General features: G+C 43.6%; 1 protein-coding gene across 1 annotated transcript in view; it reads left to right on the top strand.

The window, feature by feature from the left end:
* The window catches only part of b4galt2 (UDP-Gal:betaGlcNAc beta 1,4- galactosyltransferase, polypeptide 2), a gene marked incomplete at both ends in the record, with an annotated part of 214159 nt that overhangs the window by 183917 nt on the left and 4407 nt on the right, over positions 1-25835 (top strand). Inside the window, one exon of the mRNA XM_080726978.1 lies at positions 11937-12041. Coding sequence (XP_080583104.1) covers positions 11937-12041 — 105 coding nt within the window. The remainder of the gene's footprint in view (positions 1-11936; positions 12042-25835) is intronic.

Raw genomic sequence — 25835 nt, 5'->3', positions numbered from 1 at the left:
TATGCCCATATATGGAGAACGCACGTGCCCGTGGGACGGAACGCGCGTGCCCGTGGGACGAACGGTTCTCATATGGGGGCATTCATTTTATGCCCATATGGAGAACGCGCGTGCCCGTGGGACGAACGGTTCTCGAGATACGTGGATTACCTACATACATACACACTCACAGAGATTTTTTGTTGACTCATGTGGCGTACGTGATGTCAGAGCCTTTTATGAAGTGATGTCACAATGAGTCAGAGCTTTCGCCGATTTCCTCAGAAACAGCCTGATGTCAACAATCAACCCCGCATAAGGAGATTCCGAACGTTTCGCGCCGGTTTGGGAAAACCGCGCGTCGGGTCGGGTCGAGACCCGGCACTGCACTCCGTGCCGTGGCCATATATGGGGGCATTCATTTTATGCCCATATATGGAGAACGCGCGTGCCCGTGGGACGGAACGCGCGTGCCCGTGGGACGAACGGTTCTCGGAGATCTCTGAATCTGTCTGTCTGTGTCCCTTTATCCATTTTATGCCCATATATGGGGGCATTCATTTTATGCCCATATATGGAGAACGCGCGTGCCCGTGGGACGGAACGCGCGTGCCCGTGGGACGAACGGTTCTCATATGGGGGCATTCATTTTATGCCCATATGGAGAACGTGCGTGCCCGTGGGACGAACGGTTCTCGAGATACGTGGATTACCTACATACATACACACTCACAGAGATTTTTTGTTGACTCATGTGGCGTACGTGATGTCAGAGCCTTTTATGAAGTGATGTCACAATGAGTCAGAGCTTTCGCCGATTTCCTCAGAAACAGCCTGATGTCAACAATCAACCCCGCATAAGGAGATTCCGAACGTTTCGCGCCGGTTTGGGAAAACCGCGCGTCGGGTCGGGTCGAGACCCGGCACTGCACTCCGTGCCGCGGCGGGGAACGCGCGTGCCGAATCTGAAGCCGGTGGGACGAACGGTTCTCGAGATACGCGGATTACAAACACACACACACACACACGCAGAGACTTCTCGCATTTATAGATAGATAAGGGTCCATCTTGAACCCCTCCAAGGAACTATGAGTGTGTCCAAACCCCACTTTGAGAACCACTGTGGTGTTTGGAGGCCGTCTTGTGTTTTTCTGACCAGATAGGAAGCAAAAACTATTTCTATCTAACAGCAAAAACGGAGCAGTAATATATTAAAACATTGCCTGAGGTATGTGCACTGCACAACATAAGCAAACTGGACAGCTTGTGTTAGTGTAAACCTGCTGCAGTTGCCATGTTTGTTTCACATAGTACAGTAGTAGTGGTTTCTGCCCATACTGTCAGTGGGCCTGCCGCCTTCTATCCACTTTGATCGCTTCAATATTCCCCAGGCTTTCAGCTTTCTTTCTGCCAAAGCAAGCCTGAGATTCAACACTGCAGCCACGACCATTTTTCATTCACTTCTTTAAAGGGTCATTTTAAACCACAATGCAACTGTTTCAGAGAGCTGCACGCCATATGGTTTAGTGTGATGTAATTTAATGTAAAGAAAAGGTGAGGTGAGAAAATGTGAGATCCTCATTATGAGCCCTTCCATGGTTTCACTTACCTCACCTACACAACTCGTTATCACATCCCTTTCTGATGAAAGATGTTTACTGTATATTCTAAAACGGCTAGTTCCATTCCTTGATTCTGATTGGCTGGTTGCCATGGTATACCTGAGACTATAACCCACACCTTGAATCAGTTTATATCAAAGCCAGGTGCGTTATTTCTTTCCACTGTGCCGTGAGGCTGAACTAGAGAAGCGAGCGTTTGATTTCCTCTCAAATCCTGCCATGCGGGTGCTTCTATGCACCGCCCGCATGCATAGGACAGTGACTGAATGGCTCCGGGCGGGGCTTGTAAAGGCAACAAGCGCACTCTATTCTCCAGGCACCACTCGGATGTTTAGCTTAGGTTGCTATGCTAGCGTTTTTGATGTGATGTTCACCCACATAGCAGCTAAATCTGGATGAAAATAAACATGTATATGGATCGAATATGGTTCTTAACTTCTTAACATGAGACTTATCTAACACAAGGTGTTGTCTCCCTATTTCTTTGCAAAAAGAATGACGTGACTTTGTAAACACACTGGCTTCCGTAAGTTCCGCTCCTGGATGTGGCTGCATGGTAAACGCAAGGAAATGTCTCTTCCTGGTGGCGGAGAAGTGTACTTTTTTCTTTAAATAATGCAATGCTATGTTTTTCATGTTGCAATATTGTGACCGTTTTAGAAAAGCAATAAGCCACGCGAGGCTTGTGGTTACCGGGGTAGTATACAGTACACCGGCTGAGAGGGTCGGAAACACTCGGCTGACGCCTCGTGTTTCCCAATGCCTCTCAGCCGGTGTATACTCCCCCGGTAACCACTCGCCTCTTGTGGCTTATTGCTTTAGTGTACTCACACTCATCTTGCTATGGAAAGAAAATTGAAAAATCGAAAATCATCAGGCTTAACTTAAAATTTGTTTTTTAGGACCACTGACCAACTGGCGTGGAATCCATTGTTTTGCATACTTGATTATGAGGTGCCAACAGCTAAAGGTTGTCCGAGTGAAGCCCTGTGTTTCATCAATACAGTGTTCTGCATTGTGTGGGACTTAAATGTTTCATCTGTTGAGGCCACAGCAGAAATGCATCCATCGTATTCTGAGCCTAAATATTGTCTCTGTCGAGTGTAGAAACCTCATATGTCCAAAGCTGTTACTTGTTAATGTTATGTGACAGATGACCAATGACCCGAGCTTTGGAGTTTTATCATCAGAGGCGAACAGCCTCCCACTCTCACTCTCAGTGAAAGGGAAAGAAGAGTGATGTATGGGATGGAGGGAGGAAGATGGGACCCAGTTAGAGGCAGAGTACTGTAACAGTAGATACACATGCACTCCTGTTAAATGGGTTTTGAGTGGTTTCTACCAGTCTCTTGTGTCATTTAACTCAAGAGTTTTAAGAACCAATGCGCTCAACCCACAAAACAGTCTTATTTTAGTTCACCCCGGTGCCAGATCACTGCCTAGCAAAGACACTCCAAATTCAATATGATCTGCACTCAGGGAAAACGTTCGTCTCTGTGTCTTTTTTATTTATACTGTATATCTTTCAAAGCAGCATGATGTCCATTTTGTGTGCAGCCAAGTGTTCCTCGGTAGCTGTTATGCCACCAACAACAGAGAGATGAGAAAGAGAAATGTTTCGGGAGTACCACTCATATTACGATTTATTAAACTGGCTCACCACTGGGAGGATGCAGAGAAAGACTATTCTCTTCTCTTCTCTTCTCTTCTCTTCTCTTCTCTTCTCTTCTCTTCTCTTCTCTTCTCTTCTTCCCTCACTGGTTCTGGTTCTTAGTGTTTCTTGTCTCTCCCTCTCTTTCCTTTCTTTTATCTCTACTTCTCGCTTCATCTCTTCGTCTCCATGTCCAAAACTGTTACTGTAATTAAAATTCAAAAACACCTCAAAACACATCGCTTCGTGTCGTGTTGAGCACGGTGTTTCGCGTTGTGTTTTGTGTCGCGTTTCGCGCCACGTTTCGAGCTTGTCTGTCTGTTACTTGTATGATTAAAAAAACACATAAAGCTACAGCAACGATATCAAACAAGAGCTCAGCGAGTTAAATTAACTGTTGATTCAGTTGCCTGCTTCCCTTTTCACTTATTTCTCACTCATTTCCTGGGATCCTGGAAGCAGAGAGAAGGTTGCTACCAGGTCCACTCTCTGCTTCACTCCAATGCAATTAACTATAGAGGAGAGCTGGAGAAAGGCTTGATTAATCCTATCAACTATGGCCACGGTGTGTGTGCGTGCGTGTGTGTGTGCGTGCGTGCGTGTGAGTGCGCGTGCGTGCGTGCGTGTGAGTGCGCGTGCGTGCGTGCGTTCAACGTATGTGTGTGTGTGGTGCGTTGTGTCAGAACTGATGTCTAGACAGCTATATCAATGAAAACCTTCATGGTTATTGTAATAATAATAATAACGTATTAAATAATAATAATAAAAAGCTTTCACTTTACACCAAAACAAACAAAACTAAACTAACAGTAAAAGGCCTTGGTGAACAGATGCCTTTTCAGTCTGGAGCCAGACCGTTGACTCAAACCATTTTCAATTGCTTCTGTCAAAGTCTCAAGTTCAAGTTTTATTCGAAAACATCATTGCATAACAGTATGAATTATGATGTTTCATACAGATTCGCTATAACTCTATAACATAAAAAAAAAAACATCAAACACCAAAAGACTCTTTTTGCTCGCTTTTGTGGAGGAAGGACGTCTGGTGCCTTTGCATGTGATCACAGGTTGTGTCCTCCCATTCCTTACATTTCTCTGGATCATTAGACTGGTCCCTTCTCTCACTAGTTGATGTCATTCTGTTTGAGTGGCCTTCTCTCTCCTCACCTCCAGAGTAGAGAATGAAAGCGTTCCGTTTCGTCTTTGAAGTAGCTGTAATTTGTTCTAAAGCATATATAGGTTACTGCTTTAGAAGAAATGAAAATTCTAAAAGAAATGTAAAATGTATTTTTTGTGAACATAAATAGACAAGCTGGTGAAAGCTTCCGTGAATCTGCATTCAAGGGGTGTAGGTCCAGGCTCTACTGTATAGCATTGGGAGATAGTGGAAGAGACTAGTTGTCTGGCTACATTAGTACATTAGACTACCTTTTCAGACTTAAATGTGTCCAGCATTGTCTGGAGAGAGTTCCAGAGGATGAGGGCTGCCATACTAGGGATGTCATCCTATAGCTGGGAGGGCTGCCATACTAAAAAGGATGTCCTCCTATAGCTTGGAGGGCTGCCATCCTATAGCTTGGAGGGCTGCCACTAGGGATGTCATCATAATAGCTGGTATACTGTACATCAGAGCTTCTCAAACCTTTTTGGCTCAGACCACCCCTGTAAATAACCTTGTCATCCACGGCACCCCTTAATTACATTGATACTTTACAGCAGGGGTTCTCAACCTGTGGGTCGGGACCCCCAGGGTGGTCCCCAAATTATTTTGGGGGGTCCCCAGATGATTAACTTAAAGGAGTAGTTCACCCCCAAAATTACTTTTTTCTATTGATTAGTCACGCCATTCGAGTAAATTTGCCCCCATTGATTCCGGATGGGGACCCGTTTCGAAACGGGTCACCATCCGGAACGAATGGGGGTAAATTTATTGTTATCACATTTTTGTCTTAGGAATGCGACAAAAAACTAAAAATATTATTGAACTCTACTCTCCATGGCGTGACTAATCAATAGAAAAAAAGTCATTTTGGGGGTGAACTACTCCTTTAATGTGAAACATTGTTTTCTCACTCAACAGTAGTAAACAAACCAACAAAGTTTAAGTGTATAGAAGGTATCTACGCGTTTTTTAAGTGACAATTTAAGGACTTTTTAATACCTCTAAGATGACAAATTAAATATTGGTCAAATTGTCAAATATTAGAGGCAGAAATTGTGAAAATAGCTGATCTACATGCTCACAACGCCTCGCGAACATTGTTATACAAAATGTAATGCCTCAACTCTTAGTGCTCGTCAGGGTGGGGGGGTCCCCAGTTAAAATATGATTATTTTGGGGGTCGCGGCCTGAAAAGGTTGAGAACCACCTAACATTTATGTCAAATATGTAATTTCTTTCTCCCTAAGATACAGTTTATGACGGGGAAAACTTAGAATATCTGATTCCATTAGGACAGATTGAAAATAACTTTTATACTTGGCCTCCTCTTTGTTCTGGAACTTGACTGATCATAATGCACTCCAGCCTCTCAACCAAAAGACATTCAAACTTTTCTTAATTTCCCCTTGCGTGCAGCGCATGCTTTTTCAAAGGAATTTGTCTGCAGCCTCTAAACTCATTTCGGTCTCGAATTTGCATAATTTCGAGACCAATTATAATTTTGTGGGCTACGGAAATATGCGTCGAGACAAGGCTAACAAGACTAAACGGGAAAGAAAAAAAACTACAGTAAACACTGTAGTACTAGTATCCCCCACCTCCCACATCCAGCCATGCATTTCTTATAAGAAGCAGTTGTAATGAAATAAATATGCACTTGTGAGTTTAAACCCTGCTGTTGTTTTGTAAAGTAACTACCGTAAGTCTATTTACTCTAGTACTGTAAAATGTTGGGTTATTTTTTACCTCAGAGTAAAATATTGTACATTTTACTCCACTAAAATGATCAGAAAACTTTATTTACTAGTCAATCTGATCATGAAGATTTACCCAAAACATTTTCAGATGTCGACCTTGATTGTGACCTTTGGTCTTTTCGACCCAAAACGTGCAGCCTACACTACTGATCGTCCGACCAAGTTTCATGAATATCCGACAATCCGTTCCCAAGTTATTGTACTAACTGTCACACAGTCAGGCCCAGGGCCACTTACAGTACAACACCCAGGCTTGCATTCCATCAACGGACTGTTTTGTTTTCATTTAATTGATGACTTTTAATGCTAACAACCATAAAGAGAATGCCTAGCATAGCCAGGCAGCCGCTTGTGAGTGCCAAGTTGTCCAGGAGGCACGATTTATGCAAACCAGTGTAAAATCTTGGCAGTGCCGCGACGGCATCGCATAAATGGTAATGGTAATGGCATAGCCAGCTACAATTTTCCAACCTGTCACTTGATCTCACATTGGGCCACCCGTTTTATTATGACAAATGCTGGGCTATAACTTCTTTACTTACCTCTTTTTCCCCTCTTGGTCTGTGGTGAAAATGCACCCTTGTATGGCTGCTGCTTTAGACACCGTACGATCCTGCATGAGAACCTTACTGACGTGTAGCTCTGAGTGACCCTTGCGGGTCCATTTGGTTCCATTCGTACACACTCAAGTTAAACGAACACTGAGGATTTTACTGTGCATTTAATGGCGCATTAATGCAGTGTCTTAACCAATAAGCACTTTACAATGTGCATTACATGCACACATTCACTCGCCCCTGGCGGTGGGAACCATGCAAGGCAAGGCACCAACCTGCTCAGCAGTTAGGGGATAAGGGATAAGGGTCGTCGTGCTTTTTGACAATAACCCAGCGGAGAGGCAGGGAATCGAACCTTGTGAACCTTGTAATTCCCATGTTGACGCTCTCTCTAGCTCCTGCCCTCACTGTGCAGCGGAATGTACTCATTCGGCTGCCCCAGTATCTCATCAAATACTTAGAGGGCTCCTACAGTGAGCATATAGGGAGTACCTATTGCCCCCGGGTCTGTTGTTGTCTTTGACAAATGTGTTGGCTCAGGATTCTATACTGTACAACTCACATAGTGGACAGTGGCGTGGCTCTATTTATCATGCAGACGGTCTGCCCCCCCCCCCCCCCCCACACACACACACACCCCACACACACACACACACACACACACACACACACACACACACACACCTACCCTCACCCGCACCCACAGCCCAGTTAAGACTGTGCTTTCACACTCTGTCCAAAGAAATTGCTGTGAGCAACAAATAAAAGAAACTGCATTTCTAGACAAGGACTCTCAAAAACTCCTCTCTGTATGTCTGTCTCACTCTTTGTCTGTATTCCTCGATTTGTCTGAACCTTGCAACCTTGCAAACGTGTGTGTGTGTGTGTGTGTGTGTGTGTGTGTGTGTGTGTGTGTGTGTGTGTGTGTGTGTGTGTGTGTGTGTGTGTGTGTGTGTGTGTGTGTGTGTGTGTGTGCGTGCGTGCGTATGCGCGCGCGCGTATGTTTCTGCTGAAATATTACGGTATAATTTTAGACAACACCTCAGGTCTCTGTCATCCTTTAAACATTGGTGGAGTTCTCTCCCCATTGTTTTGGTCGGTCAGGTTATCAAGCATGCGCAGAGAGCTGTTTTTGTACTCTCAAGGCCCAAGGGAAACAGCATGCATGTTTGACAGGGATGGGTTTTGTGGTACTGTGCTTTACTTGTGTAGGCTACTTCCTTTTTTTTCGATTCTCCAAGCTGACAAAGTGTCGCAGTGTGACATCTTGTGAGTCAATCTATATTCGATAAGTATATTTTGGGGTCAATAGTTTTGCTCAAGTAAAATGTTGAATATTGAACTTTTACTTAGAGTTAATTGAGTATTTCTATATTGTGGTATTGCTATAGCCTGACACTCAGCCTGAATTGACATTTCGTTTCACTCCATTATTCTCCAACGTGCTTTCATCTGCAGCCGTTTCTGGGATGGGTGTTGCCAAAGAAACAGGCAGAATAGAACTAGTAATCAAACACAGTACGAACTAGTAATCAAACACAGCTGAGATCGATACGATTGTATGTTACCGCGGCGGGATACGCAATGTTTATGTTTGGGAATGCGCGGTACGGTCCGGCGGCGGCGCTAGAGTTCTGGGAAAACCCCACCCATGCTGCTCACAAGCCCGACGTCATCGAGTTGAAGCGACGCTGATTCGCCGGACGGATTTTCAAACGAGGAAAACAGCTTCAATGAGAGCACTCCCAGACCTGTATCGCCGAAACATACATTTAAAGGGGTGTGGCTAGCGATTCAGGTCTGGAACCATGCAAGTATTGCTACTTTTACTTAAGGAACTTCTTCCACCACTGACATTTGGTATTTCCAGTCCCGCAGCAGAGCACAGCAGTGAGATGGCTTACATTAGACTGAATATATTATCATTGGGTGTGTTGCAGGTGGATTCAATCATGATAAATCAAATGATGGCTTTTTCATGACCTTTAAGAGCAGTGCGCTGTGCTCAGCACAACCACCTATTGGCTCATTTCCACTGTGTCATGGAAGAAAAGCCTTGGAAACCTATGTCCTTGTGCAGGAGCTGGCCAGAAGTTAGAAATTCTACAAGCTCCAAACACATAGCAATGCTTTGCATCGTGAGACGTGAACTTGTAGATCGGATATTTTCATCCAAGAGTTGGTGTAGAGGGAAAAATTAGAGGACAGAGTACAGAGCCGAGCCAACTAAGTATGTGTTTACTAAGTATATTTTATTTTATCTGCTTAGGAACTGGAACCAAATGGAAATAAAAAAAATGGGAGTGTGTGTACGTGTGTGTGTCCATATCAAATCGAGGGTCCTTGAAACAAAAATAAAACGTTGAGAAACACAGCCTTAAACCAAAGCGTTTGGCCCAAAAAGGGGCCCTATTGGGACTTCCATTGTCACTGAGGATTTTGCAGTGTAGGCTTATAAAAAAGCGGAGTAAGAGGATTGTCTCTCCGGGGCCTCGTACACTGTGGACTTTTTGCTCTGTTCATTGGCATAATCACGGCCTACTTTATGCAAATGGCATGCGAGTGTTATGCATAACGATGCTCATGCTACACGTACACATGCAGTACACACACACACACACACGCAGAGAGGCAAACAAACGGAATCAGTCATCCGTGCGCACGCCGTCAACAAGAGTCGAGTGGAGACTTGAAAGACGAGAGAGGAATTCTTCAATGAATTTATGTATGAGAATGTTTCTGATGGGCCCGGTTTCTTCTGGGGTGGAATGGGGTTGATGGCATGTCGTCACTGTCGTCGGGCAGAAACCTTGTATCTCTGTATTTTAACTTTTCGTGTTTTTTCCGTGAATGAATGCCTGAATTGATCATACTACAGCGTCACACGAAGGCATCAAAAGTAGCAGATCCACAAGCTCGAATGAACGCGGCACCGAGCAATGTGTTTTGAGCTTGTAGATCTGCTCCTTTTTCTATGTCTTAAAATGTATAGTTTTGGACATATCCTGGTCCCTGTATGAGGTTTTCACCCGACAGAGGCAATATTTCTTCCAAGAGCTTGTTGCGACCATAGGTCGCATTTACTATGAAAACCTGCATCTCCCGTGCGTCAGTCACGCCTCTCCCGTGCGTCAGTCACGCCTCATGTCATGCTCCATACCGGTATATGGCCAAAGTTGGTACAACACATGGATCTCCATATGTGGAGATGACTATCATCACCTGGATCTCCATATATGAAGATCACAACACTGACCTCATCAAACCTTGTATAGCCATACATGGAGACGACTGGATCATCACCTACAGTAGATCTCCATATATGGAGCTGGCCAATACCTCTACATCTGATCTCACTGATATGGATATAGCTGACCTGTGTGCTGAACTTTGTCTTTTTCTTTACCGTTTTGGGACATACAAGGTTTCTGCCATTCTGCCAGGAGAGGAGAGGAGAGGAGAGAGAGAGAGAGAGAGAGAGAGAGAGAGAGAGAGAGAGAGAGAGAGAGAGAGAGAGAGAGAGAGAGGAGAGGAGAGGAGAGGAGAGGAGAGAGAGAGAGAGAGAGAGAGAGAGAGAGAGAGAGGAGAGGAAATGGAAAATGAGTGGGAGGGGAACAAGTAATGAGGATAAATATAGGGGGAAATACCGTAGGAGAGAACAAAGAGAAGAGGAGGAAAAGAGGAGAGGAAATGGAAGGAAGGAGAGAATGGAGACAACAAAGAAAGCAGACAGAGAGAAGAGAAGAGAAGAAAGGAGAGCATTGGATTGGAGAAGGATAGGACAAAAGAGGGCGGTGCAGACCAGACATGGAGGTGAAAGAGAGGGGTGGAGAGGAGAGGATGGGGGCGGGTGGAGGAGCAATATCAGGCATGGATGCATGCATCTCAAGACAACCAAGCTGAGGGTACTGAAGCGTAGCCATAGAAATCAAAACTGTTTCGTTTGTTTGTCTCTACGACACACACACACACACACACACACACACACACACACACACACACACACACACACACACACACACACACGCACGCACAGGCACACGCACACGCAAACAGACAAGTCAGTCACATGTACAGTATATGCATGTAACACACTCGCACATCCATTTCTCCTGTGAGGACGGGAGAAATGGTCCTGTAGTATAGTATTAGATTCAGAAGTACACGCACGCATGCATGCGCGTGCCGTGCACACACACACGCACACACGCGCGCATCGTGGAATACATTGGTGCAGGTGTCTCCTCACAGACTTCAGTTGGGATTATGTGGAACAGATTGCTTTGTGTTGCCTCACACACGCTTCTCATTTATTGTTAAAACAAATCTCACAGCAGATCTTCACTGTGCTGTTGCATCTGACTGAACAAACGGACACAGCTCTGTCTGTGTGTGTGTGTGTGTGTGTGTGTGTGTGTGTCTGTGTGTGTGCGTGCGTGCGTGCGTGCGTGCGTGCGCGCGTTGCGTGTGTGTGTGTGTGTTATGTTCAAATCAATAGCACTTCTAAATTTGGTCTGTTGTTATAGTCATCAAAGTTTACAACCACAAGGTCTTGCATGTTGTTCACGTTTGTGTCTTGATTCATATGTCAAACTGTGATGATATTTTCTCCTCCAAGCAAAGTGTCTGGAAACAAGATTATCGTTTGTTTTGGCATAAACATGATGAGCAGTCGGGCTGCAATATTCCCTATGGGCTTTGTCTTGATTTTTTCTCTTTTTCTGCCATAGAATGCTCTCTCTCTCTCTCTCTCTCTCTCTCTCTCTCTCTCTCTCTCTCTCTCTCTCTGGACAAATATGACCAAAGGCTTTCATAATATCGTCTCTGTCGGGTGGAAAAGTCCAAAACTGTTACTTTTCAGGATTCAAATTCAAAAGCATCAAAAGTTGCAGATCTACAAGCTCGAAACACAGCGCTGTGGATCTGCTACTTTTGTATGCATTTGTGCAACACTGTAGTATGACCATTGACCAAGTAGGACGCTAATTTACGAGGGAAAAAAAACACAAAAAGTTAGGAGGTTTCTGCCCGACAGCAACGATATGGTACAAAACCACACCCAAAGAAACACGCCATCCATTACAGGAATGATCTTATCGACATAATGTCCCCCAGTCTCTCCGTGTCTCTCCATCTCTCTGCTGAGTGCATAATATTTGAGCCGCCCCTCATGGTGTGTGCGTGTGTGTGTGTGTGTGTGTGTTTGCAGGATCACTCTGAACGGGATGAAGGTGTCCAGGCCGGACGTGAGGATCGGCCGCTACAGAATGATCAAACACGAGCGGGACAAACACAACGAGCCCAACCCACAGAGGTACTGCATCTCACCACCGCTCCACTGGATCCTATCGTAACTCTGAGAGTATACAGAATGTTAACGGGTCCATTTGGTTGCATTTGTATACTCTTGGATAGCCATGGAAACCAGAGTGAGGCGCTCGTTCAGCAGTTTTCTTTGTTTTGTTTTTAACTTCACTTCTCAGTCTTCCTATATGGTTTTGGACGCCAGGGAGCCAAGGATTCTGATTGGTCTGTGGGCAGGGCGGTAACCAGAGCCTGCCAATGTCACTTCTCTTTCTACTGTGATTCATTGAGTATAGACCCTATTCACGGCCCGCCCACGCATGCGCACTCAGCCAATTTCTCAGCAACTTCCTGGTGCTGACGTCAGCTTTGAAGGGTAAAATCACACAGAAATAGCTGGACTTAATCAGCAATTCATTATTTCGAACGGTAAAGTAAATTATAACGCGTTGTGCCTTTTACTATCTTATGTTCTTGATCATGCTAGCCGTATTTTATACTTCACTATTCGGAAATTGCATTTAATTTGCGATTTCTGTGTTAACTCCATGGGCTTTTAGTAGGGTTTTCCCCTTCAACCGTGACGTCAGCACCAGGAAGTTGCGTAACGTGAATTCGGTCAATTGTTCAATCAGCAACGGCATGCCTACGTAACAGGTGGTGTTCAGAAATCAGGCTCAAATGGAAGCTTACCATCAGACTAAGAATAGAAGTGAAAAGAAAAACGCCTCAGTCTGTATTCCAGGCTAACTTTCAGAGTCGTTAAATGAATACTGAGTATTTAAGTAGTTTCATTTAATAGTTTCATCCTTCTGATGTCTTCGTTGTACTTGTCAATGCTCTACAACTACAATATCAGGCATTTAGCAGATGAGCTTATCCAGAGCGACAAGTTGAACTCAGAATTAGGGTTAGGGTTAGGGAAGTCAATATACAGGTAAGATCTAATAAATACAGTGCAGAGAGAACAGTGTAGAGCCACAAAGGAATTAGGACACCAGGTAAACAATGAACCTAACAACATGCTATCTAAATCATATTCAAAACATTTTCTAAAATCTAAGAATCAAAAATCAGGTGGACAAATGACCAAGGTATGTCTGCATAGTAACCATATCTTGGTCAATCGATAGCATTGATCGAAAGAAAGCGGTGGCAAGAAGGGGTAGAGTGGTGTCTGTACTGTAGTATCAATCAATATCATGCCACTGGAACGAGTCTGTACAAAATAGTACTCCTTTTCAAGAAATGATTGATGGACTGATGAATGAATTGCTTTTTAGTCTGTATCAGAATCATATTTTCATTTCTTGATTCTTGATGTTGACGAATATTATAAAGTAATCATACATACATCCATGCATATACAGTACAGTACATACAATGAACGATATAGCGTATGCATAGGCATAAACAACAATATTGTTGCTCTTGTTTCAATTATACAGTATGACAGGAGTGTTATCAGCAGAGTTATGGACAGACCTAGACTTAACACATTGTATGTTTGTAGATGGTTTTATCCACCGTTGATACAGATGATATATATTCTAGAAGAGTGAGTATTGACAGGAGTTTAGAGGACTGTAGAGGAGACACAGGGGGAAACCTCTGTGGTGGGATTGGATGACAGCCTTCCTCCTCGGTGCGCTGCCTTCCACACATGATGCACATCACTGTCACGCCAATGATATTGCAAGTGGGCCCTCAATGAAATGGCAGAACACTAAGATTTGAATGATGATATATCATCAACATAAACAAAAGTTAATGCAAAAAGAGAAAAGAAAATGACATGTTTTTATTGTATTTTTCTCAATTTAAAAGCATGGAAAATGTGTTTTCTTAGTGATACCAATAAATAAGAACTTTAAACTGCACTACATTAGTTAATGCGAGCCGGAACACAATAAATCATTAAAGTAAACAACGTGCTCTGCTCTGAAAATGCAGGCGGCAGCTGACGGCAGCCGATAGATACTGCAGTGTTAGGTGGTCAGAGGGGATAGATACTGTAGTGTTAGGTGGTCAGAGGGGATAGATACTGCAGTGTTAGGTGGTCAGAGGGGATAGATACTGTAGTGTTAGGTGGTCAGAGGGGATAGATACTGCAGTGTTAGGTGGTCAGAGGGGTGGACCACTAACAAGTGAGCCCTGATCCAGAAAAGGTTGGGAACAGCACTGACATATCAAGTATATTGTCTAAGTCAGGAAAAACCTCTTAACTCCATGTTTGAACTTGTGTGTTTATGTGTTTTTTTTTTTTCACAAATGAATGCCCTGATCATATATATATACTATATGGCAGGGTTTCCCTAATTAGTTTTTCCCAAGGGCCGAATTATGTCTATGGTACCAAGCCAAGAGCCACAACAATGCAGGGGGCGACGATGGCGTTCCCACTACTCTAGCGACAGTTTTCGTCACTGTCAGGTGAAAATCTTGTATGTCCAAAACCGTTCGTTTTGAATTTATCATTTTAAAAATGATTTAAACTAGTGAAAACAGCCGATCTACAAGCACACAACGCCTCGCGGTGCGAGGCGTTGTGTGCTTGTAGATCTGCCGTTTTCACTACTTTTGTGCGACGGCCTTGTATGATTTGCGAAAGAACGTACAAATTTGGAGATGAGAGATTTCCACCCGACAACGACGATATACTAGTGTTGTTGCTGCTCTTATACCACCATTATTACTGGGGTTGGTGTGGGCCAGACAGTAGCCCCCCGCAGGCCGCAAATGGCCCGTGGGCCGCCTATTGGGGAACCCTGCTATACGCCGTCACACAAAACTATCAAAAGCATCAGATCCATCCACAAGCTGGGTTGTGGACATACGAGGTTTCCACCTGACAGACTATGTGTTTTTTTACAGCAGTGTTCCATCATTCCGTGACACCTGCATTGCATCAGAAGCAGAGAGCCTGGGGTTATTAGAAGCCTATATAAGGTGCTGCTCTGCATACACATGTACAGTACAAGCATGTATAATTCCTTCTCCGTCTCTGCGGTCCATAGACTCCAATGCAGCAGAGCAGAAATGCACGTCCATTTGTGCACACATCAGGTACATAAAAGAGTACCTAGAACTTATTTTTGTTCGGCTTCCTTCAGAAAACGCAGCAGCATAGGTAATTATAATGAGTTTGATTGATTGATTGAAGACTTTATCAGAAGTTTGCATAGGAAAAGGTACAGTTTCATGACAGTACAGGTCACTGGTACAAGGTCAACTAAAAGGAGATCCTAGTAAGATTTTTCGGCTTATTTACACGGGAAACCTTTTATGTTTCTCATATAACATTGAATGACAGACGGCAGATAGAAACACAGTACTATGCAGTAGATATTGTCAGATAAATAGGGAAAAAAGTGCAAAAACAATATATAGATATTTACAAAAGAAGGGTCAGGGGGAGGGTAAGGCTAGGCTAGGTTTATTTTTACCTGTTACGAGCGGCTGCCGCCTGTAAGTGTTTTTTCAGGGCGATTTTAAAGGAAGTTAGGGATTTGCACTCCTTTAAGGCCTTCGGTAAGGCATTCCATTTTGAAAATGTTGGTTGTGTAGCAGGAGAACGAGTTTGTCCCTTTGTTTGAGTTGACTCTGGGTTGAACAAGATCTGTGGCGCTGCCTCTGGTGTTGTAATTGTGGACATATGACGTTTATGAAGTATTTTGTCAGGTACTTGGGTATCTTAGTGGTGTAGTGTATCTTTGTACACCAGGCCAATTGCAAGATCCTGTACTCTGTCATCTACTCTGAGCCACCCCACGCTTCATGCTTGACTGATGAGTAGCGGTGAGGTGAGCATGAAGAGAAGAAAGAGAAAGAGAGAAAAACAAGAGGGAAGAAAGAGTCGGTATGTAGTTTTATACACTGGATCAAGCTCCGAAGGTGTCAGACTCAGCCTGAGGAAGAACTGCCAAGCGAAGCCGGAAACGTCACCTAGGTGTAACAAAATAAATAACACCTTTGGAGCTTGATCCAGTATGCCGAAAATACAGCTTCTGTATTTACAGTAGGTGCCTTCCACCCCATAGTATCTCTCGACCAATCATCGGAAACCTACCATGCTTAGCGCAGGGCTGGAGTTAGCCTGTAGCATTAGGTGGGGCAGGAAGAAATGACACGGGGGTGGACCCCTCCAGCCTACGCCGCTAAGAAAAAGATTGGGGGAACAAACCCCCTAAAACACCCAAAATAACTAAGCATTTTGGCACACTTATACCTATAACACGCAATACGAACAACAGGGCTACAGCATCACACTTGTTGGCGTATCTGTAATGTGTTGTTTTACAGGATGGGGTTGTTGGCCTCACGCCCCAACCCCATTCCTTTTTCTTCTCTTTTTTGGGGGGCCCATTGGCCCAATAGTGTAGTCGGTATGCCAAATGCACAGTCCCAGTAGTCTTGCATAGCTAGCGAGCAGAGATCTTAGCCTTATCAACTGTACCTCCACTAGAATATCGCCCGCCTTTGGCGGGCGAATCCTAGAGTTTGCACGCTTCGCGTGCTCACATGCACACACACGCACAACTGCTCCAAGCCATGTTGCCCACAAAAAGCACTGTTTCTTCATGTATTTTGAGTGTGTGTGTGTGTGTGTTTGTGTGTGTGTGTGCCCTCTTGTAACCTGAGACTCTCTCTCTCTCTCTCTCTCTCTCTCTCTCTCTCTCTCTCTCTCTCTCTCTCTCTCTCTCTCTCTCTGTGCAACTGACCCCCCCCCCCCCTTCCCTCTTGTAACCTGAGACTCTCTCTCTCTCTCTCTCTCTTGCTCTCTAGCGAATGAGCGGACGGCATAGGGTGGGGGCCAATGATAGAGTTATGGGCGGTATTCCCTACGTTCTACCTACATCGGACGTTCTCCCTACCTACCGCTTGGAAGTGGGATGCGGCTTTAAGCCAATTGTAAATATAAGATTATGTTTGGCCAAAATAACCTGCCTTGTGCATCATTTCTCCAAAGTTTCATGGTGGACCTTTGAAAGAAAAGGACCCTTATGGCTCCATTGGTTCCATTGGTACACTTTCTGCGTTAAATTAACACTGAGGAGATAACAGTGTGCGGTCAATATACATGGACGGTACAGTATGTACGTGCTGTATCAACATTTATGTACATGATGAAACATTCATGATAGAAGAAACCCTGAGAGAGAAGTAAATCCCTATAGGTTGAACTTAGGCCTTGCTGATCATTGAAAGACTGACTGAAAGAGATAGTGAAATGCACCGTGGTGGAAAGTAACTAAGTACTGTACTTACTGTAAGGACCAATTTTAGGCTACTTTCAGCTAAGGCCTTCCCCACAATAACAGAAAACAGAAAAAAGGCTAGTGTAGAGAAATTATTTTCAAAAATAGCCGATCTACAACCTCAGCACAGGATGCGATCGGCTTTTGCGATGATGTTGGACATTAATGCACAGAATAAAAGAAATATGGAGATGCAAGGTTTCTGCCCGACAGAAGCGATATGTAAAAAAATCATTTTCTGTAAGAAACATGTTCATTTGTGGCCCGATGAGGGAGGGGCAGCACGCTCCAATGAGCCCTTCCAGACCCATTAATCAGCAGGAGTATAGAACCTCACATTAAGCTGCTTAAATGTGGATTATCAGTGTTTATTCTCCTCTGAGCACCCCTCCTTTCTCATGCCTGAACGGCCCAGACAATGATGCCTCTCTCGCCGCGGAAATCGATAGCCGTCCCCAGCCAACAGAGATGCAATCAGCTCGGCTGTGTGTCTTTCTCTCCAATATTCCCTTTGTTCCGTTGTGGAAAGTAGATATATTACAATACCCAACAGTACATTAGTGCAATAACGGCTGCACTTTCAGAGATTTAAATCTGGGCCTGAAATACGTTTTTTGAAAGGTTCCTCTAATTATATTGGAAATGTAATAATTAACGACACAAGAGTTGTATGTGGCTTCCCAGGGTGAAATCTTTTTCACTCTCATGCATGGTTAACAAAAATAATCTTTTTGAAACAGTCTCCTCCTGCTCCCTGTGCAGAATCTTCCCATCTCGTTAACTCAAAGCCATTACAATCACTCTTTGTGTGTCGATATCTGAAGCATCCGCTGGTAATTCCAGTCATTGCTTGCGTCTTTGAATGCCTCCGGAAGTGTATTCAATGAGTTCCTGTGAGCTCTCACTTGCACATTGTCTCCGTCGGGTGGAAACCTCCCAAAGTCCCAAAACTGCCACTTTTCAGGATTCATATTCAATAATAGCAAATGTGGCTGATCTACTGTTTTCAGTTTGGTACTGGTATACCTTTGATGCTTTTGAATGACGCTAGTATGATCAAATAGGGAATTAATTTACTGTACAAGAGATAAGAGGTTTCTGCCCAGCAACAAAGACTAAATGTTTTCAGAATTGGTTAAAAAACCATGCTAAACCAGGAAAACAAAACATCTTAACCATACGGGTCTGTATGGGCCCTATAATGCATGTCATAAGTCTTATGTCACAGCTTAAGACGTGGAGGTGTGGTCAATGCCATTTTGCTATTACGAGTCAGGTGATCTGCACACTGCGCCAAGGCGCTATGCGGTCCTCAATGTCTCGGGTGTGGTTTGGGCGTTACTTTAATCAAACCAGTCAGAGTATCGGCTGCCATTCCCTTTAAGATCAGAGCAAGACGCAACGTTATTTTCCGTGCATTACGTGGTGAGATCAAAAGAAAGTGCATGCATGGCCGTCCCATAACCTCTGTGTAATTACTGTATGTAACTGTCTCATGTCCAAAACACAACTGTGATATCTCTTAATAAGTATTCACATTAAAGCATCTCCCTCGCTTATACCTTAAGTGTTTGCATTCAGCGCAGCTTGTAAAAGAGCGATAAATGGTGGTGTTGCGATGTAATTATTGCATAAGCCAGGTATATAAGCCATAATAGGCCCCCCAGTGTCATAATAGGCGAATATTCAGAGGAAATAAATAGCTGATCCACAGTAGGAGTTCACAACACATCATCACAGCGACGTGTAAGCTATTATTGGCGAAAAGATTTTGTGTAGAGGACCAAGCACAGTATAGACGCCTCTGGGACCCGGTCAAAAGAGAATTTAGGCCCCAGGGTTTAAGTGCTTAAGACATCAAAAATATTGTTGAAAACTAAGAGATGCAAGATGGCAATTTAATTGCTGTCTCGCATGCTAACTATCACGCGCTTGTGTGTTTTACTCAGCTATCTCTCAGTAATTGCCTGCTGAAATGACACCACTCCAGTAGATATGGGAGCATGTGGGTCAGACTGCTCTACTTGCTTTCATGAAAATCAATCCATCATTGTGTACTACACACACTGTGTGTGTGTGTGTGTGTGTGTGTGTGCGTGTGTGCGTGTGTGCGTGCGTGCGTGCGTGCGTGCGTGCGTGCGTGCTTGCGTGCGTGCGTGCGTGCGTGCGTGCGTGCGTGCGTTTGATTGATCTGAAGCTCCTATATTGTATTCTCTGGCGGGAGAGTGTTTTCTGCAGGTCTTTCAGTCCGAGTGTATCAAAGGGTGCGTTCAGGAATGCGCACCGGGTGTGTGCTCAGTGTAGTGAGTGCCTAAACCCAACCCTATTCCTAACCCTAACCTCAGTAAAACTATGCCTAAACCCAACCGTAATCCTAAACCTAACCTCAGTAAAACTATGCCTAAAACTAACCCTAACCCTAACCAGACCAGGTGCGCATTCCCGAACGCACCCTTTGATACACTCGGACTGAAAGACCTGCAGAAACACTCTCCCATTCTCTGGCCTCCTCTTTGTTTCTTCAATGCCATTTCTTGCCCCCTTTCCCCCTTATTCTCTCTCTCTCTCTTTCTGCATCACTTGCTTTCATACTACCCCCCCCTCTCTCTCTCTCTCTCTCTCTCTCTCTCTCTCTCTCTCTCTTGCTTTTATACTCCATGCCCCTCTCTCTCTCTCTCTCTCTCTCTCTCTCTCTCTCTCTCTCTCTCTCTCTCTCTCTCTCTCTCTCATTCCATGGTCCAGACCTGCTCAATAAGAGGTGACACCATTTGGGGACTGTATTTATTTGGCACCAATACATTATTCATAAATGTGGCCGAGAGCAGAGAAGAGAAGCCTATTAGTTGAGGCAAACTTTCCCCTTTCCAGCCTTCCTGGACCCTCATTAAAATGTTTTGGAAGTGTCAGTTGAAAGGGGATTTTAGAAGGAGACATGGAATGTGGATGACTGGGAGAAACTGTGCTTTGTGCGCTACTGAGCTTATATGAGAGAGACTACATTTTTGGATGAATTATTTTATGTCGTATCTTGTCGGTTGGAAAACTCATATGTCCAAAACTGTAACTTTTCGGAATTAAAATTCAAAAAACGCAAAAGTAGCAGATATACAAGCTCAAAATGCGACACTTTGCGCCGCATTGCTTGCTTGCAGATCTTGCAGATCTTCTACTTTTGATACTTTTGTGTGACACTGCAGTATACGATCAAGCAGGGCGTTAATTCACAAAAATAACACAAAAAGTTAAAATAAGGAGATAAGAGGTTTCTGGCCGTCAGCGACGATATCCTTTTTAATGAAACAGAAATGTGTCTTTTCCCTTTTCATTTGCCGGTAGACACGGCGTCTCTCCCAGCTTGGGCATCGGGTGGCTTTTGGCTCTCCTGCAGAGATCTAGGAATGCACTCCGACGGTGGCCCCATGGGCCGCCATCTGACTCTGAGAATTCAAATACTGTCTGCTATAATCTGTAATGAGAGCAATATGAGACGGAATGAGAGAGAGAGAGAGAGAGAGAGAGAGAGAGTCAGAGAGAGAGAATGAAAGATCGAACAAGGGAGTATGGAAGAAGTTTGTTCACTCTAAAGTTTGAAACATTGATGGATTTAACACCGTGCGGCGGGTAAGGAGAAATAAGATTGAGAGACAGCCCGAGCTATTATATATTATTCATATCATAGTAAATTATGGGAGAATGTACCAAAAACATGTAACCAGTTGAAGGCCTACCGGTATATACTGTACTTTGTTGCACGACGAGAAAAGGAAATAGTGATAGGTTGGGTGAGCTACTAGAGCTTCTATTTTAGCAATGTTTGAATTATGACATGGATGGATGGATGGATGGATGGATGGATGGATGGATGACAGTTAATAAATGCTGCATCCAAACATTACAAAGAAAGATTACTAGACCTGAAAGACACAAACACCTTGGTGCTCATCTCTGGGAGGTTGTCTATAAAATATCAATGCATTTTAGCTGATAAATATGCCATACATCTGCTTAATCATCTTCTTCCTCTTCTCCTTCTACTTTCATTTGTAGCAGAAAAGGGCATTCCGTCAGATAGTGGTTATTCCTCATAAAGACAGTAAGTGTGAACATAGCCTTAGGTTCACACTGGTTCGTTTAATGCTCTGGTTGTTGCTGCAATTACAATTTACAATGTTAGGCGTTTAGCAGATGCTCTCATTCAGTCTGAGTTACAAAGTGCAAGATCAGAGAAGAAGACCGCATATGAACCCTAGACAGCAAACGAATGAACGATAAGGCTGATCATTCAAGTAAACAGAGTGCAAAGAAAACAATTAAGGCGAGATGACTGTATTTGTATGGCACGTTTCAACAAGGAAATGCAAAGTGCTTTCCATAAAAGATTTGCACTGAGACGAAAGAGGAGAAGATACATTATAAAATGACATTTGAATACAGTTAAAATAGTTGTTAAAGGTTTCAAGTGCCACTATCTAACTTTTGTATGAATAAGATGTAATTTTGTCCAATCTCTATTTTAATTCAATATAACTTATACAATTGGAGTGGTTGTATTTTGTCTCCCTGCTCTTCTATTGAGACACCTAGTCTCGCGTAGACAGACTGTTGCCTCCACGATTTGCAAATGCTCCTGGCATACAGTCTGGGAGACGGAAGTTCTAACGATGAATGCGAGTTAAAGCGGATGTGACGCACCCGCTCCCGGGCCGTTATTTCGTCTTTTTCTGGTGTTGTTGTTACTTCCATGATGTTTTCAAATGTTTGCTTAAACACTCGAATGACTCTGTCTGTGCTTGTGTGTTGCTGCACCTGATACATGCGTTATCATCCCTTGGGATGGGTCTGTTATCACTGTTGTCATGCCTTAGCCAAGGGTCAGTAGTCTGACTACCAGCTCCCAGGAGCTGGGAGACCCGATATCAGCCTTGGTCTTGTCATTGCAATGCGCATGGGCCAACACACGTTCAGAGGGGAAAAAAAGAAGTCCTACTCACGCTGGGATTCGAGACTACCAGGTTGGGAATTCTAGCCATGCGCTCTTACTGAGGACGCTACTGAGATGGAGGCGTCGCTCCGACATTTTTTTTAGGGTTAGGTTTAGGCATAGTTTTACTGAGGTGGGGTTAGGGGTTGGGTTAGGTTTAGGCATAGTTTTACTGAGGTTAGGGTTAGGGTTTGGGTTTAGGCATAGTTTTACTGAGGTTAGGGTTAGGGTTAGGTTTAGGTGTAGGAATAGTATTTTTCACCACCGCGCTGCGTGCCGTTACCGAGTTATGTGCCGTTAAAAGTTAAAGCCAAGCAAAAAAAAGAAAAAAGTCGGCCAGCTGCCTGGTTAGCTCACGAGGGTTGGCAGGTAATCCAATGGCCCGGGTTCGATTCTCGCTGAGGGAACGGCCAGTACATTATTCCTCTGAACGTGTGTTGGCCCATGCGCATTGCAATGACAAGACCAAGGGTGATAACGGAGTAGTCAGACTACTGAGCCTTGGCTAAGGCATGACAGCGGTGATAACAGACCCATCCCAAGGAGGATAACACGGATATCTGGTTTCTGTTATGTTTCCAATGGGACTACAGTTCAGTGCAGCAGTGGCTACTTCCGATACTCGCCGTTTGGGAATTGTAGACTCTATATAGCATTCGGAGATTGTGGAATAGTTGTCTGACTACGCAAGACTATGTCTCACCTAGACACAGGATCTGACATGAATTTTGACCTGATGATTCAAGATTCGATTTATCCCCTGAGCAAGCAGTCAGGCTCTATTAGCTCAATGGTAAAATACTTCAACACTTGAAACCGGGTTCAAATGCGGGTTAGAAGAGGAAAGTTACTTAGTGCAGATTTAAAGTATAGAGAATAAGTAACATTATAATATAACTTCACATACAAAAGACAGTGGCAAACAGAAAAGTCTTCAGCTTTGATCTAAAACAACTTGTAGAGATTTGTAGCAGACCTGCAGTTTGTTTCTCTGGGAGATTGTCTCAGCTTCGTTGTGCACGAAAACTGAACGCTGCTTCTGCTTTCTTTTGTTTGGTTTTGACTTTGGCTCTATCTAAATATTTTAACCTGGATAGTAATTAGAATAGATCAAATATAGTCAACAAGAAGTGATAGTAGGAATGGAAGGGTGGGATGTGGTGGATTCTGTGTGCTTGTCCTGCTGTCTTGCTATTATGCTCCTCTTTCCCTATTTTGTATTCCAGCCTCCTCCGAGGGGGGAGGCTGGCTGTTTGGCTTTGAATTAAGGACTGTGCCTTTCAGCTGAGTGTAGTTTATCTGGGGAGTATGTGCCTAATGTCCACTGTTTACCCACGGAAATATCTTCTAGACTGTATGATGAATGCTCACTATCTCCCCTGCAAGCACGCACGCACACATACACACACACACGCACGTGCACGCACGCACGCATACTCTCACTCACAAAGCCATTTGTGCAGCCTCCCCGATGCTGGATAGGCATAGCAATGAGGCACCAGTGGTAGAGAATGAAAGAGACACATTGAATAGTAGCCTATCCTCCAGCATCGGATATAGTGTTCATACGCGCGCACGTTTATGCACGCCAAATGATGCTAGACAAACACGCTCATATTGTCGCTGCCAGGCAGAAACCTCCTATCTCCATGTTTTAACTTTTTGTGTTATTTCGTAGATTAACGCCCTAGTTATCAAAAGTAGCTGATCCAACAAGCTCTAAAGACAGCACGAAGCGATGCATTTTGAGCTTGTAGCCTAGATCTGCTACTTTTGCTGTTTTTGAATTTGAATCCTGAAAAGTATTCAGTATTGGACATATGAGGTTTCCACCCGACAAGGACGATATGGTCTCGCAACAGCGGCCCCATGCATTGCTTGTTTGTTTGTTTATTGCCTGGACACATTTATTTTTAAATAAAAACAATACAAATACACCATGACAATAACAGCTATGAGGGAGAGGTTGAAGAGACCCACAGCTAAAACAAGCGTACTAGTTATCGTACACTATGTTCATTAACACATTTACGGCGTCATAAGACGTCATTTCAGGGTCATTACGCTAGAGGGCAGTCTTCGCCATCATATGAAAGGTGCTAGTTTGCTAGGAGACGATACAACCGGAAATTATGTCATCCCAATTTTGGAGCGGCGCTAACCGCTCCTACGTCTGGCTTTGTGTGTAGGTCCTTATGTCCCTACTGTATGTCCGACTTGTCCGTAGTACGATACTATTGTCACACCAGACTAACGTCATAGAAAGTATGCAGAGACCGACATCGCCACAGCTGATGTCAACGCCCATACAAGGAGATATGACGTTGTGTTGTGTCAGGTGTGATTTTTTTTCTCTCCATCCGGCTCAATGTTATCAGATTGCTGTCAGATTTAGAAATATTCCTGGGTTACACTGGAAAAACTCTGGCAGAGATGGATTAATTAATTAATTAATTAATGTGTTTACTTACTATTCATTTATTCATTTATTCGTTAATACCTGGCAGTGGATGTGTTAAAAGCATAGTACACCCAAAAAAGATTACTTCATAGAGTCTTGAATTCATGGATATTCTTTAGTTTTTGTCACATTCCTAAGCCAATAATGTGATGACCAGCTTGCTTTGTTCCCTATGGAGACACAAAGAGTCTCTTAAATTTAGGCTTAGGAATGCGACAAAAACTAAAACATAATCCATGAATTCAAGACTGCATGGGGTGAGTTACAGTATCGATTGAAAAAAAGGTCATTTTCGTTGTGTGAACAATCCCAAAAGTACAAAAGTACAAAATAATTTGACATAAGAAGGAAAGTTTAAATGATATTGATAATGAACTACATAAGGAGTATTAAAAGAAGATGAAAGTGTACAGTACAGGAGTACATATATCTTTTTTCGCTCTTTGAAATAGGGCTTTAGTGGTGAAATGGAAAAAGACAAGTCAAATATTGAAAGGTTAAGGTTATTAGTTAGTGTAGCAACTCTAACAAATCTGTATTAGATGGTGAATTGTTTTAAATATCGTCTCTTCGGGTGGAAACCTCATACTGTATGTCCAAAACTGTTAAAAAACGCAAAAAAAAGCTAATCGACCAGCTCAACAAGTGATGCTATCCAACATTTGGAGCCGTGTTTTGAGCTTGTGGATCTGTTACTTTTGATGCTTTTGTGTGACACTGAAGAATGATTAAGTACAGTAGGACATCAATTTACGAAAAAAACACAAAAAGTTAGAATATGGAGATAAGAGGTCTCTGCCCGACAGTAACAATAGGTCATATAGTTTAGTTTAGTTTTATATGCAGCTGCTTGGCTGTTCGTAGTAAGAGAAACAAATATTTAACCTATTCGACTATTAGGTTATTCCCATTGGGATTCTACAAGAGTAGTGCAGCTTGTTTAACCAGTGTATAATTTCTGGTTCAGTAGGGACAGTTAACGGGCCATGCTTTGCAGAGCATGCTTGTTATGTATTGATTTTGTTTAACCTCAGCAGCGGGCCAGTTCTTTGTACATGTCTTATATGGGATGCGTCACGTTATGCAACCATTATAAACAGTATA

Source organism: Nannobrachium achirus (genome assembly GCF_963921795.1).
Source record: "Nannobrachium achirus genome assembly, chromosome: 5".
NCBI lineage: Eukaryota > Metazoa > Chordata > Actinopteri > Myctophiformes > Myctophidae > Nannobrachium > Nannobrachium achirus.
This window is presented reverse-complemented; position numbering and strand designations above follow the sequence as displayed.